Here is a 15,464-nt window from a genome sequence, read left to right as displayed (position 1 = left end):
GGAACGAAGGATCTTTTTTTCCTTCAGTATTCATTTTAAGGTCCCCATTTACATATGATTGTCATTGATTCCCCAAAAATGTGTATTGCATATGTGAACCTGACATTTAATGGACTATACACCTTAGTACAGAAAATGAAATTAGGGTGTTCATAGTACAGAGAAGAATACATTAGTATTACTATTGTATTCCATTTTAATAATACTAGATATGCTTTAGCTGAGTAGGTGGAGACTGACTGATACAATCCTATATAAATCATACTGTATGTTTCAAACCATTCATCTCCTACGTATGTATGTGTGTGTGTATATATATATATATATATATATATATATATATATATATATATATATATATTATAAAATCATGTATCTCCAAAAACCATAAATCAGAGCTTTGAGATGGATGTTAGGTAGAGGAAAGAACATTGCTCTGGGAAGATACAGTGTGAAGAAGGTTTTTTGGATCTTGGTCAAATATTCTGAACTTCTTGAGCTTTTTCTTTTCTCCGGGATTACCCCTGAACATTACATGCTTTATCCAGTAATGGCTAAGTTTAGAAAGTAAATATACTCTGGGACAGTTTTATGACTGTCTGAATCTGATGGCTCAGACCAGTTTCAATAAAGCGTCCACAGGAGGACACCACTCTGACAGCTATATTGCAGTGGAAGCAGTTTCTGTATTCAGAGCTTTACTTACAATTAAGAAGAAAGTCCATATGGAAGTGATTTAGCAAATAATTTTCTTCCATGTTAACTAGAACAAGTGTTGGATGTTTATAGAAAGAACTATCCATTTTCAAAGGACATTTTGTACTGCTCAACAAACCATTCAATATCATTGTTAACTGCTGGTGCATATTTCAGATTCCGGCTTTATTCCCTTTACTTATTCACCACAAATGTTCATTAAGGAAGTAATATCTCTTCCAGGAAGGAATTTTTAACAACAATAATAATATTAGTAATCTTTATATAGTGCCAGCATATTCTGCAGTTCTTTATATTTCAGTGGGTGCATGTATAAAGGAAACTGTAAGAGTAAGAGCTTACAATCTATTCTTTTTATGATTTTCATACATGGAAAGTTGTGAAATGCAAGCTCACTTTGAGTAATAAAGAAGAGGCTAAAGGATGAAATACAAAATATTTTTATTTTCAGACAGTAAAGGATTTTATGAAATCCCTAATTTTTGCAAAACCCCTTACACAAATAAACAGTTGAAGAGATGATATAAATATAAATGCGCTTAAGTGCGGAGGGTCTCTTTTCAGAGTGGAAGTTACAGTAAGCACAAAAGATGGACAGGAAGCTACAATACCATGCAAAAGTGTGAAAAATGCTGTAAATAACAATGCTTTTAAAAAGCAACCCTTGGGGTGAAGGAATGTTCCCAACACATGACCCAGAATCACCCAGGTAAGAGAGCACTTAGCCAAGTTACAGGAAACCAAGTCCCCAGGACCAGATGATTTACACCCTAGAGTCCTGAAAGAGATAGCAGAGGAAATAACAGAACCCCTTGCTATAATCTTTGGTAAGTCATGGGAAACAGGAGTGGTACCTTTAGATTGGAAAAGGGCAAATGTTGTCCCCATCTACAAAAAGGGGAAAAGGGACGATCCAGGAAATTACAGGCCGGTAAGTCTGACCTCGATAGCAGGAAAAATCTTTGAGCAAATTGTCAAGGAACATTTACTTCGGTACTTGGATGGGAAGGCATTAATTAACCAGAGCCAGCACAGCTTTATGACCAATAAATCTTGTCAGACTAACCTGGTTTCCTTCTACAACAAAATCACTGAATGGTTGGACCAAGGGAATGCCGTGGACATAGTATATCTTGACTTCAGTAAGGCATTTGATAAAGTATCACATAACCTTCTTATTGAAAAAATGATTAAGTATGGCTTTGACAAAAAATCAGTTAGGTGGATTCACAACTGGCTTAATGATCGAGCACAACGAGTAATACTAAATGGCTACACATCGAACTGGAAGAAAGTCAAAAGCGGGGTGCCGCAGGGCTCTGTTCTGGGCCCAGTACATTTTAATATCTTTATAAATGATCTGGACGATGGAATTATTGGGGAACTCATAAAATTTGCAGATGATACGAAGATAGGAGGAATAGCCAACACTAGAGAGGAGAGAGAGTGTATTCAAAAGGACTTAGACACACTGGAACAATGGGCTGAGGCGAACAAAATGGTATTTAACAGGGACAAATGCAAAGTTCTACATCTGGGTAACAGAAATGTAAAAAACATATATAGTATGGGAGGAATAGAACTAAGTGATAGCATAGGGGAAAAGGACTTGGGCATAATAGTAGATCACAAATTCATCATGAGCCAACAGTGCGGTGCTGCTGCAAAAAAGGCTAATAAAATTCTGGGATGTATTAAGACAAGCATTGAATCTAGATCAAGAGAGGTCATTATTCCGCTGTACTCTTCCCTGGTCAGACCACACCTGGAATACTGTGTACAGCTCTGGGCGCCTCAATTCAAGAAAGACATCGATATATTGGAGCAAGTCCAGAGAAGAGCAACCAAAATGGTGGAAGGTCTGCAAACCATGTCCTATGAGGAGCGGCTAAAAGAACTGGGATTGTTTAGTTTGCAGAAGAGAAGGCTGAGGGGAGATTTAATAGCAGTCTACAAAGATCTGAAAGGTAGTCACAGTGCAGAGGGATCTACCCTATTCTCATTAGCACAAGGAAGTACAAGAAGCAATGGGATGAAACTAAAGGGAAAGAGATACAGATTAGACATTAGGAAAAACTTTCTGACAGTGAGGGTAGTGAGAGAGTGGAATAGGCTGCCACAGGAGGTGGTGGGCGCTCCATCAATGGAAATCTTCAAGCGGAATCTGGATAAACATATAGCTGGGATGATTTAGGAAAACCTGCAGGGGGTTGGACCCGATGGCCCTTGAGGTCCCTTCCAACTCTACCATAAGAAAAAAAAAAGGTCAAGTCACGTATGTTTAACTCTCTGGACAGCTTCTTTAACACTTCTATTTTTGAAAAGATTCTGTCTTTGAGAATTTTTCACATCTGCCTAAAACAATTGCACAGTACTGCATGATTCTGTGTAATAGTGAAAACATGATAAAACAGAACTTTGTTTCATCATTTACGACCCTCAAAAGCAGCCATATGTTCAGTAAGGGTATGCTGTACGTGTGACTGCCATATGTGTGGTAAGTGTGGCTGTATATGATTTTTACATTAGTTTGTGTGTGTGTGTATATATATATATATATATATATATATATATATATATACACCATAAAAATGTATCTGTATATTTAGAAAATAGTAATATCTTCACTGTATGGTGATGTCAAAAGCATTAAAAAGGGACAGTTACGTTTTTTTTTGTTGAAGTTTAAAAACTGAGCTTGACTATGTAAGTGTCATATTTTACACAAGCACACAACTGGGTATTTTTATTGCATTTTATATTTAAATTTACAGTATGGCACAAAAAAGTTTGTGTATAATTTTCCTGTCCTTCCAGAAACCACACAATATCCCTAGGGAGCTGGAATGCTCTTTGGGGTTTTCTGGAAGCTGTGTAGTCTGCTGGCAGCTCCTCTGTTCTACATTCCAAGTTTAGGTTGGGCCTTAAGCCCAGAAGTTTGGCTGGTCACAAGCATTTTGATCATCCAGTCTCCTGCATTTTAAGTACCTAACCCCTTGGAAAATTCTGTCACATCCCCCACTTAATCTGTTAAAATAGTGTTCACTGTGTAACTGTAAATATAGATAACAGAAATAATGGGAAGCTCACATGCCTTGCTCATTTCAGTCCTGTGTTGGCAGTGAGCAGTTTTGTGGGTGCATAGATTGTTGAATAGGTAAGATTTTCAATTTGTAGGTGTTAAACATTAGTTTTCACTAGATTTGAGGGAAGTATTTATGAGCCAATATTATGTTAGTACTCCTAACTTTAAACAGTTTGGAGTATATAATATGGTACTGTGTAACTAAACAAGTTAGAAAGCATTGGTGCCATCAATACATTATATTAGGTTGGCCGATACTTCGCTGACTCGACAAAGCTTGTACCCTTCAAGTTAGATTCTTCAATGACCATATACAGGAACTTAAACGTGAAAAGTAATGCTCTAAAACCAGCAACTGTTGCAGTGACCCACTAGAGGAAGAACATAAGAATAAATATGCAGAAAAAATATAAAAAACAAAAAACTTGCAAGTCTTCAGTGATACCTTTTTTAATGGCTAACTCATAATGATGACAGAATATGACGTTTCGAAGCTTACTCTGGCTTCTTCTTCAGGACCTAAAGACACTTCTGAAGAAACGGGCACAACTGGACAGCGACATATTTTTCCTATCTAAATGCAAAAATACATATCTGAAGAAGAAGCCAGAGGAGGCTTTGAAACGTCATATTCTGTCATCATTATGGGTTAGCCATTAAAAAAAGGTATCACCTACTGAAGACTTGCAAGTTTTTTGTTTTTTATATTTCATAACCACTGGCTAACACGGTACAAAAACAAACATTTTCCTTATTCAGAAAAAATATGACACTATTACTTGTATGGAAGAAGCTATAGAACTAAATAGGTCTTAATCATTGGATAATAAAACATATTGAGTGTATGTATACCAATCCCACTGTGTATATGTGATCAGGCTTGTTTATAAATGTCCCTGCTGTTAATATTATCAAAGAACGAACCTTTTGAATAAACCCACAACCGTCGGGTCGCTATAAAAATACTCCAAAAATAACTGTGTTATTGATTTTACTCACTGAGCGGTGTATTCAAATTGACTTTCTGAAAAACAGATGACAACTCTATTTTTTGAAAGTGAATAGGTCAGCAAAGACTCGCACCAAACTTTCTCCACTCTCCAAATATTGAAAGAGACAGTCGCAGTTGTTAATGAACAGAGCTTGTGTATTACAGGCATAAAAAAACATGAAAAAGGTCTTTCTTGAGATGTTCTCTCAATTAATATATTCCAAGACCCCTCCACAAAGACAATGTTAATGGACCATATCCAAGATCTCTTAGCAATTTGAGTTTCTTCCATTTTAGAGTGCACCCATTTAAGGGTAAACAGAACTCTTTCTTTCGAGAGGTCTTTCTTTGCTAAAAGATCTTGGACACTATAGGCCATGACTGGCTGCAGCCATGACTTGTCGGTGTCAAGGTGTCATCACTGCAGCAGGAAGTAGTCTGATGTGGGTCTGGGAGTGGTAAGGGGAGTAGGACTTCTTTAATGGTTGGACAACTTCTTTGAAGAATTTAATCTCTACAGCTTTGATGAATCAAAATTATGATCAAAACCTTTAAATTTGTCAAAGAGGACCTTTCACCACCTCCAACAATTGAAGCTGATAGCCTCTATTAATAGGTGGCACTCCACTGATTCCAGCACAGTTGAAGGTATTTCTCTAGTGCCCGCCACCCCCCACAATCATTCTTGAACAACCTGCAGTTAGATTTAGTGTCTGATGTGCTATTTAAGCTCTCTAATGTCAGCAGGAGGTGTGATCCAGAGCTCCAATCAGAGGCAGCCATTGTCAGAGATCAGAATCACACCCCTTGCCTGCTTCTGTCTGACACCACCCTCCTGACCTAACCATTCAGAGCCTAAATGGCATTTCAGGCACCAAAACTAACAGCACTCATTGTTCAGGAAAGGTGGGGGCTAGAGAAAAAAAATTCCAAATGTGCCAGAATCAGTGGAGCACACCCATTAAGTGATGTGAAAAACTGGGCTTCTTAGATCTGATAAAAGGTTCTCTTTAAAGTTTTATATATAAGGTTCAGAAAGAAAGTGTTTTAATAAAAAGTAAAAAAAAAAAAAAAAAAAAAAAAAAAAGCACTAGAAAGAAGGGGGGAGTTCAGAAGCAAAGCCACAAAAATTGTTTTCTGAAAGAATGTTAGATGACTGACAAACTACCAATAGATATGGTTAGAAAATCTACTGTAAGTGAATTTAAACATGTGTGGGATAAATACATGTTGGCTCTCCGGTTAGTACTGTTGCCATACAGTTCTGGAGTGTGTGTACTCTTCCTGTGCATAGCTTTCCTCCCACACTCCAAAGACATATTGATAGGGACTTCAGATTGTGAGCCCTATATGGAACTGTAAAAGTTCTGCAGTATAAAACAGACTATTGACCATGTAGTCTTTTTTCTGTCATTTGCCATCTTTATATTGTGTTTGCTGCTGTAGTAATGTGAAATGCCATTCTATTAGTTTCAAAACTACAAGGCTATGTTCATATGATAAAGACCTGCATATGGCCATGAAGAGAGTACTTTTTCCACAGCCAGGTACACATCTGGGGGTAATCCAATTTCATGGATCCCTCATAGACCTATGAGACTATCTAAGGATCCTTGAATTCTGCCCAAGAAACTACTGATTCTATTTTCTTCTCAGATCTTTGACACTGTTAAAACAATGGACATGTGAATAGATCCATCAATTTATGGGGCCTGTTTGCTGCCTGTTAATATGTGTAGCACATGCCTGATGAAGCCTGTCATGAGCCCTCTATAATGCCATTTTACAACTAAATTTATTGAGACTACAAGACTGTCAAACAAAAGTGTGAAAATAGATGTAGATAATCTCACCGTGTCATGTTAATCTGAGTATAGCGTTTGGAATGCTGATGTGTAACTATATGTGTCTGTCTCCTGACTCTTTAGGTGGTGATGGCTCCTCATGAGAACTCTGTTGTTTTTGTGGATAATTACATCAAGCTCCTTGCTGATTGCAACACCGAGACTTTTCAGAAGATATTGGAGATGAAGGTAAAAGCACAGGAAATGGATAGAAGGAATACAGACTGTCATGTCGTGTAAAAGAATAGCATAGCGTCTCAAAAGACATCATTCCTTCCATCTGAGTGATCTTTGGCCACGTATTTACGGCTCATGTTTGTTAGTCAGGATGCATCTCCATTTTTTTATGCTTCAGTGCATTTCTAATATTTTGACTATGCCATGAACATAGAGTACACTGTCTGGGAATTTGCCTTCAAGGGTAATATCATCTTTTTTTGAAATAAGTGTTTTTCAAGCCAATCTCTAGCAATCTTTTTGCACTAAGTATTCACTTCTACTTTAAGGTAGTGTCACACTAAATCACATGCAATGGCCCAGAATAATTACTAAAAGATAATTAGATTGACTGACTGAAAACGAACTGTGATGCCAGTAGTAGAGCCCATGATTGTTCAGGGCACCGACTGGATACAGCAGTCATGTTCAGACATACATTGTCATTGCTAACAACTTTTTTTTTTTTTTCCTTTTTTCTTCTTTGTTTATTTTACCTCCTATTTTTCACTTCTCTAGTTTTCTCTGTTTCACACCAAAACTGGGTATGGGTGGGCTAAAGGAGCAAAAAAAAACCTTATTTATATTCTGTTTTTCTGAGTAATGTATGTTTATATTTACTCAAAATGTTATTGGAAAAAAATAACCTAAATATTTCTTTCTGAATTAAATGTATCCTAAAAGGGATTATTCCCTTGACAAATAAATGTAGGTTATTAAAATTTAAATATACATTACTTGCTAATATGCTTGTTTTAAGAAAGGTGCCGACACCTCCACTTCTGCTTGACAGAAGATGATACATGACCACATAGAGAAAGACGCTTTGCTTAGCTTTTGCACAGACCCACTCAGCCCCTACGCATAGCCCTGATAACATGCGACACAGTAAATGCTGTCTGGCATTGAGCACAAGCTGAAAGTCAATGTGCCTGGAACCAGCACCTCCCCAGTGACTTGTATATATTTATACTTTAAACACAGTGGTAAGAAAAATGAGTGGCATATTGCTAGGATGTGCCCTTACTTTTTATCTCAGGGGTCTGTTTGCTGAGACACCCACCCTTCCTGTATAGACTTTGTTGCAGTTCTGTGCACATTCTCATCAATTCCAATCTGTAAGTGATACCTTTCAGAAACTGACCTAGTTTATCCCTCAACATGGCTACTGTCCACATTGTAAAGAACTAGAATAGTGGGATACCTTTCATATCAACTGCTCGGCATACACATCCATCTGTGACTTATTGTGTTAACTATACTGTTCTATCGGCATAATGTATGCCCGGTATTAATGCGCTTGTTGCAGAAAGTCGGACAAATGAATCATTGCTGCAGGAATTTTATATTGGTTGAAGAATTCCAATGTCCTTTGGAGATATCAACCTGTAAAATATGTCTGGAAAAATAGATTTGTTTTAGATTTATTCCATAACTAGTCTTGTGGATCTGTATATGGCATTTCTGTTTTATAGTTTGACCTTATACAGCAAATTTTTAACAATACAAAGTTATTTCAGTAAAATTTTACCACTTTTGCTAGTAAAGATTAATATAAAAAGGTTGCATGCTTGAAGTTAACTGTATGTACCTTTTACCAGATATATTCTGTAGGTGAAGAAGTGACCTACATAGAGATTGTAGTTTGTTAGTATGTAGAAACATAGGTCTGTGCAGGAATTGTAGTAAATTGGTAACTGCACATCCTATAGAGATAAGCGGTGTGGAGTGCCTTGATACAGTTCCTGATATGTTTGGTTTCTTTTTCCTTTTTTTAATGTAGATTGTGAGCCCCATATAAGGATCACAATGTACATTTTATTTTATTTTTATCCTATCAGTATGTCTTTTGTAGAATGGGAGGAAATCCACACAAACACAGGCAGAACATACAAACTCCTTGCAGATGTTGTTCCTGGCGGGATTCAAACCCAGGACTCCAGCGTTGCAAGGCTGCATTACTAACCACTGAGCCACCATGTTGCCCCAGTTCCTGATATGTTTCTGTACAAGACACCAAAGCCCAGAAAATGGTCATGTATTTGACAGCAAGCACTACAATACTAGAAGGCATATGTTAGCGCCATAGTTTAGGGATCAGCTTCTGTTCTAAGAATGGACAAAAGAGAGAGAGAAAAAAAAAACTTTCTTGCACTGCATTTGATTACTAGGTTTCTAAATACTCTACTGCTTTCAGATGTTCCTGATGGGCTTTCAGCTCTGGTAGAAAAAGCCTGCGTTTTGAGAACATCTGCTTCCTGATAAGTCTCATTTTTTTCACCATTGTTAGATCACTTTGTTCTGCTGGTCAGCATTTTCTTCAAAGTTAAATGTAGAATTCATTAAATACATAGAGGCCAGCCAAAGTACAAACATATAGATTTCTATAAATGTAAATGGATTACAATCTGGCTTAATAACATTATACTTCACTGTATTAGTACTTTACATTTATATACATGTCACATAGCATGCCTTTCCTTTTATAGTACTATATGCAAGGGAGCAAACTAATTTTAATTACTAAAATATTTCTGTAAGGCTGTGCAGGCATATTCTCTTGCCCATATTACTATATTATATTAATATTACTGATATATCAAATGTGGAGAGACACAACTGCACCTAGGGTGACACAGTTGCCAGAGTAATAGTCTGTTGTCCAGCAAGTCGTAGATGGATCCATGCATAGATCCCAAAAATAAACTTTTTTTTTTTTAATATATAGAACAAAATAGCCTAATATCATATATATTTCAGTGGCAAAAGTATACGAATCTTTGCTTTCCATATCTGGTGTGACCCAATTGCAATAACTGCATCTAAAGTCTCTGGTAGTACTGCATATTAAGGAAGAATTATAGACTATTCTTCTTTATAAAATTATTTCAGTTCTGTTATGTTGGTGGATTTCCTGCCATGAGCTGCACATTTTAAGTTCTTTCACAACATTTCTATTGGATTAAGGTCAGGACTTTGATGTGGCCATTTCAAAATTTTAACTTTTAGCCTTCTTTAACTATTTTTTTTGGTAGATCGACTTGCTTGCTTAGAAGTCATTACATTTCCTTTTAACGTGCTGGTATAATTCATTGTTCCCCAATGATAGCAAACCGTGATACTACCACTACCGTGTTTCAAAGATAGTATGAGGTTTCTGTACTGCAATGCAGTGCTTTCCTTTCTCCAAACATGTTTCTCAATCAAAGGAAAAAGTCTCTATTTAGGTCCCATCCATCCACAAAACATTGACTTTGCTGTCTATCTGCAGTCCTTTACAAGCCAGAAGACAGCTATGTTGTTTTTGGAGAGCAGAAGCTTTCTTCTTTCAGGTACGAGGTGAGAAAGGCCCTCGGTTGCATTCCTTTGTCAACTTATGGAATATTATATGCCTTGGTTTGGGCATGATTTTTGTTAGTTGACCATTCCTGGGAAGAGTCAACTGAATTTTTTTCATCTCTACACAGTCTGACTGTGGATGCTGACTCTAAACTCTTTTAGAGATCCGTTTGTAACTTTTTCAAGCCTAATGTACATCAACTTCTTCTGAGTTCCTCCAAAATCTCCAAAAGCAACCTTTTTTTGTAAGACGTGCTGATTATGAAGAAATAATCAAAGTCCTTGGTGTGTTGTGCGAAATTTATAAAGTTCTCAACCCACACATGAAAATCGTATATCAGGCCATGCGGCTGCAATACAACGCGTAGATTACCTCTTTATTACAGCTGTGTGAACCTGGCATAATGTCGTGGTTATGTCAACACTAGAAGTTCTTTTGGAAGCTTGTTCTGCTAGTAAAAAAAAAACCTGACAAATTAGAACATCATACTGTACTTTTTTATGTGGCTGACTATGATGCACCACACCGCTCCGTACTGTACACAGGTCTACTGCACCCACTTTATTCCTTACCTGTGAGATGAAGGGGATGCAACAGTGCTGTGTGAGGAATGAAGCGGTGCAGGCTACAGCAATCTTGTATAAGGAAAGAAGGGAGTCAAGACCCCTTGTTGCAGCAGTCGTATATAAAATATATTTTACACAAGACTGCTGCTTCCTGTAGACAAGACCCCCTTCTTTCCACAACAGGACTGCTGCCTGTCCTTCCTGTCTCTTAGTACTTTACACATGTCTACTGCTTCTGCCTGCATATTATACACATGACTGCAACATGCAGTCCTTTGTAAAGTATGAAGGGAAGAGGTACCAGACATGTGCAGACCCCAGCCGGGACATCCTCAATAATAAATAAGCCCTGAGGTCCCATATCGTCCCCAGCGCTTCTGACTGTTCCATTCATAACACAGCGTGTCACATGTGTCTGGCACAGCAGTGCTTGTCCTCTGATGAAGGAGGCAGATCTAACACTTACAAGACTTACACCACAGACAACTTTCTGACACTAGCGCTGGTGTCAGGTCAGGGAACACTCAACCCAATTAGTTATTAAAGAACATCTTTAATAACTAATTGGCACTTTCATTCCTTGGCCTGACTCCAGCGCTAGTGTCAGAATGTCCTTCATGGTGTAATGCTTGTAATTATTGGTTTCGCTGCCTCCATCACAGGGTAAGCACTCCCACAGCGGACAAATATGGATGGAGTGCCACCTTGCCAACCCCTGCTATATGTATTATAAATGTCAACAACTAATTCTTTGACTTGTAAAGCTATGTTTTTGTTTGTTTTTTTTGTTGCTAAAAATATTTATTTACTTTTCTACATTTAATAAATTCACCTTACTTGCTGTTAGTTTGAATTATGTATGTACCACTGTTCTGTTGTCCACCTTTGTTTCATGCCCCCTTTTTTCCTCTCTTTCTCTCTTCAGGGACTAAAGAGGAGCGAGCAGAGCAGCATGCTTGACCTGTTTCGACAGAGACTTCCAAATCCTCCTTCCGGCGCTGAAAACAACTCTGTGACTTTGCAAACTCCAACCCCTGAGCAGGAGTCCTCACGGATACGAAAACTGGAAAAACTCATCAAGAAGCGACTGTAAAGCTAGCAGAGAGACCTGTGGATTTAACAGTGGCATACTAGCAGTGTTTACAAGCAGCTCCATTCTAGCACTCTAACAGCCACCCTATTATACTCTCACATCCCCTTTAATTAATAATGTTAGATGTCAGCTGCGCAGGGTCTGAGCCAGCGAGAACACATTGGGACTGACTAAATGCTTGAAGTTTTTCTGTCTAGACAGAACATATCTAGATGAGCCAGTCCCTCAAGCATGTTAAAACACTGTTAGGGAGTATGTGGTCACAGAATTATTCCCCCTGATTTTTCTATTTGGTTTTGCCTGGGGCTTGTGTGCCGGGACATAGCATTGGGTTCTACTATTTAAGGAGGCACTTTTATTCCTGCTGTGTTAACCAGTCACATACATAATAGACATAACAGGCTCTTAAAAGCAGTGCAAGAGTGACTATTAAAGTAATACTGCTCTATTTCCTATACCCAAATATTACAAAATAGGGTTAATTCCCACCCAATAAGTTTAAGATGTAAATGTGCTGCATACGTACATACAATATAACTTTATTAAGAGTCCGTTTTAGGTGGATGCCTTTTGAAGATGTTTAGAAGTATCAGTAAAATAACTCCAGGCTTATAAAGGAGTAGACTCCAATGATAGAGATGTTATTCACGTAAGTGTGTTATGTCTCCTTTATGTAGTCACTTCATAACTCTAAACCACAGCGCTTCAGATAAAATGTCATGTTTTCATGATCCAGTATTCTTTGTAGATTGTTATGATAAGTTTGTTAGTATATCACTTGGCCTTGTCTTGGAATTGTTTTGATTATTTTGACTGCGAAGGCAACACTCCCAGAAGCTTGGATTACTAAGATTTATTTCAACTTCTTTTCTTTTACTGAAACCTATTATACTGTATATTTTGTGCTGATAGACAACTAAATATTGTGTCTGTTACATCTCTCAAGACAGGTGTACTGTAATAAAAGCAGTTGTAGGAACGTTCTGGTATGTGAAGACATTAGGGTAAGGGAAAAAAACACAATAAATCCATGACAAACTATGGAAGTGGCAACAAGTCGTTCAACCAGATTACATGAATGTGGTTTTATACAAATCCAGTTCATTACAATGGAATATGTGGCCAGTGGTGATAGAGCTGTGGATGGTTGTACCCTTAAAGTTGCACAAACTAAAAGCTCTATAATTCATATAGTTGTGACCACTATCTTGTAATCCATTCTTCTGACTTCTGAACTGGCCTGTTGTCAGGAATGTCGATGAAACCACAATAATTCTGCATTTGACAACCTGATATACACGCAGGGAAGCATTTTCTGTAACTGAGGATGCTGGTACACATAGCAGTTTGTGACTCGCTATAAGACTATTTACATACCTACACTATCTCTCTCCAAAAAAAAAAAAAAATCATCATATATAGTACATGTGAAGCTAGCTTGTGTAAGCTATAGTATCCCTGTCTAGGCCTTGTTTGTTACATGGTTATGGTCTGTCTTTGTCTCATTATTTGAATGTACATATTTTATTCTAGAAACTATTGACTAGTCCTGGTTATGAAAGAATATATTGTGAATTATTAATATATTTAGCTAAAGGGCTCCATCACAACAGGAGCTTTAGAATATTGCCTGGTTTTGAATTTAAAGAAGGTTTTAAAATGACCATGGTGTCTCCTTTAGTTGGCCTAAATATTATATTTGTATTAGTTTTTATTTTGAAGCGTGTGGTCAGCATTCCCATTCAGGACAAATACATTACATAGCTTATTTTCTAATGAGTTGATGCCTGTGTTGTCAATAGCTGCATTCACCATGTTGGATGTTACTGGAAATAGAGGATCAGCTTGAAGTCAGACGGATACCTCTGCTATTGCGACATCAAACACCTACTGTAAATATCTTGTGTAAAGTTGCTGGCATGTCTGTGCAAATCGCGAGAGTAAGAAATTCAGCTCTGAAGTATACAGAATCGTGATTGCAGCTCTGCAGCATAATACAGACTATGACTCGTGATCAGTACAAGATAGGTAAAGCAATGCATTTGCAAAGTTGTTCAGCTTTTTATGTATATTTTGAATGGTGATGAAAAAATATATATTTAATCTGCATAGGAGTTGAAATTATTAAAATTAAAGTTTACCTCCAATTCTAAAAATAACTTTTCATGAATAAATAGTAAGTGTGAACATAAGAAACTTTGCAAAACTTTGTATCTTATTAGGACATTTTTTCTAAACTTAAGCTGCTTTCCTCCTTATCTTATCAGTCTGTTTAAATAGAATCTGGATCTGTACCCAGCTCACTCATAGAAGTCTATGGAGAGAGGAGGGGGCTGCTGGCGGCTGGTTAATTGATAATTGCCTTATTCTGTGCACTGGTAGTTTGTTATTGTGAAACATAGCAGTGTTAAAAGAGCTACCTCAGGCACAGTGCCACAGCTGCAGTTAATTGTGTGTTTTTCCCCTCCCCTCTCCATAGAGTCCTATGTAATTAGTAACTTAACTTGATGAATGGAGGAGGAAACTTTTTCTTCAATGAGATATTACAAAGTTTCTTATATTCGCATGTACTATTCCTTTATGAAAAGTTGTTGTTTTTTTTAAACAACTTTTCACTTCTATTGAAAAAAAAAAAAATTTCATTTCTGACATTTGGGTAATTAATATAGACACTTTTATTTTCAAGGTATCCAGTAACCGTTCTGTAATATTTATGTTCTTTTGGTCTGACCGGGTTGACGACTGAGATGCTTTTTCATTTGAAAAGCCTTAATCTGGTTAGATTGGGGTTAGGATTTTTTTTTTTTCTTGTAACAGTGATTTATTGACTTGCATTACCTGAATTGCTGAGAATAACACTGAAATCTTAATCTGAAGTCTAATACATACTATGTTAGTTAGGCCTATCAAGAATCCATTGCTGGGCTCTGGATTGACGTTATTCGTCACTTTTCGTTATTCGGCATTACATAAATTATTTGCCATGTCATTCAATATGTAAGCAGGCTAAACATGACTTCTCATACTTCCCTGCTATTGTATCATGTTTATAGCCATTGCGTGTTCATAGACTTGTCTACTTAATTGTAATATACTTACAAATTTCAACATAAAGGCAGTCAATACATTTTCTTTTCATTTGTAAATCGAACATATTACTAGTTAAAATTGAGGATAAATTCCAGTGATTTTTGGTGAATGTTACATATAGATCATGAGAATCTAGCCATCGGTAATGACATCTCACAAAGTGCACTACATTGTTAATAATTAAGTTATGTACTTTATGATGGTTTTACTACAGTCGCATAAATGCACCAATACTGTATGTTATAAATAGCACATACTTATGTAATAAATGGGTCCTTTCAAACATTTTTCCTCGTGTATATGAAATCATTGTTCAAATATTCAGATTAACTTATTTTTTTTTTCTAAACTGTTATCTTCTTTCCTCGTCAACTTCTTTCTCAATATATAATTTTACTTTAATTTGTAATCACACGTCACGTTTATCATGCAGTTTGTTACCAATGGCATAAAAGGATTTGAAAGAAAAACTACCGTCTAAGGGAAAGACAGACCCATTTAGTCTCTTTTCTATGACTCCAC

At 37.0% G+C, this 15,464-nt stretch overlaps 1 protein-coding gene across 1 annotated transcript in view; it reads left to right on the top strand.

The window, feature by feature from the left end:
* The window catches only part of VPS53 (VPS53 subunit of GARP complex), a 108,136-nt gene extending 92,911 nt beyond the window's left edge, over positions 1-15,225 (top strand). Inside the window, exons 21-22 of the mRNA XM_075264882.1 lie at positions 6,722-6,826; positions 11,685-15,225. Of these exons, the coding sequence (XP_075120983.1) occupies positions 6,722-6,826; positions 11,685-11,852 (273 nt within the window). The 3' untranslated portion in view covers positions 11,853-15,225. The remainder of the gene's footprint in view (positions 1-6,721; positions 6,827-11,684) is intronic.
* The last annotated feature ends 239 nt before the right edge of the window (positions 15,226-15,464 follow it).

Source organism: Leptodactylus fuscus, chromosome 2 (assembly GCF_031893055.1).
Source record: "Leptodactylus fuscus isolate aLepFus1 chromosome 2, aLepFus1.hap2, whole genome shotgun sequence".
NCBI classification, from domain to species: domain Eukaryota; kingdom Metazoa; phylum Chordata; class Amphibia; order Anura; family Leptodactylidae; genus Leptodactylus; species Leptodactylus fuscus.
The sequence above is the reverse complement of the archived record's forward strand: the minus strand, read 5'-3'. Positions and strand labels throughout refer to the sequence as shown.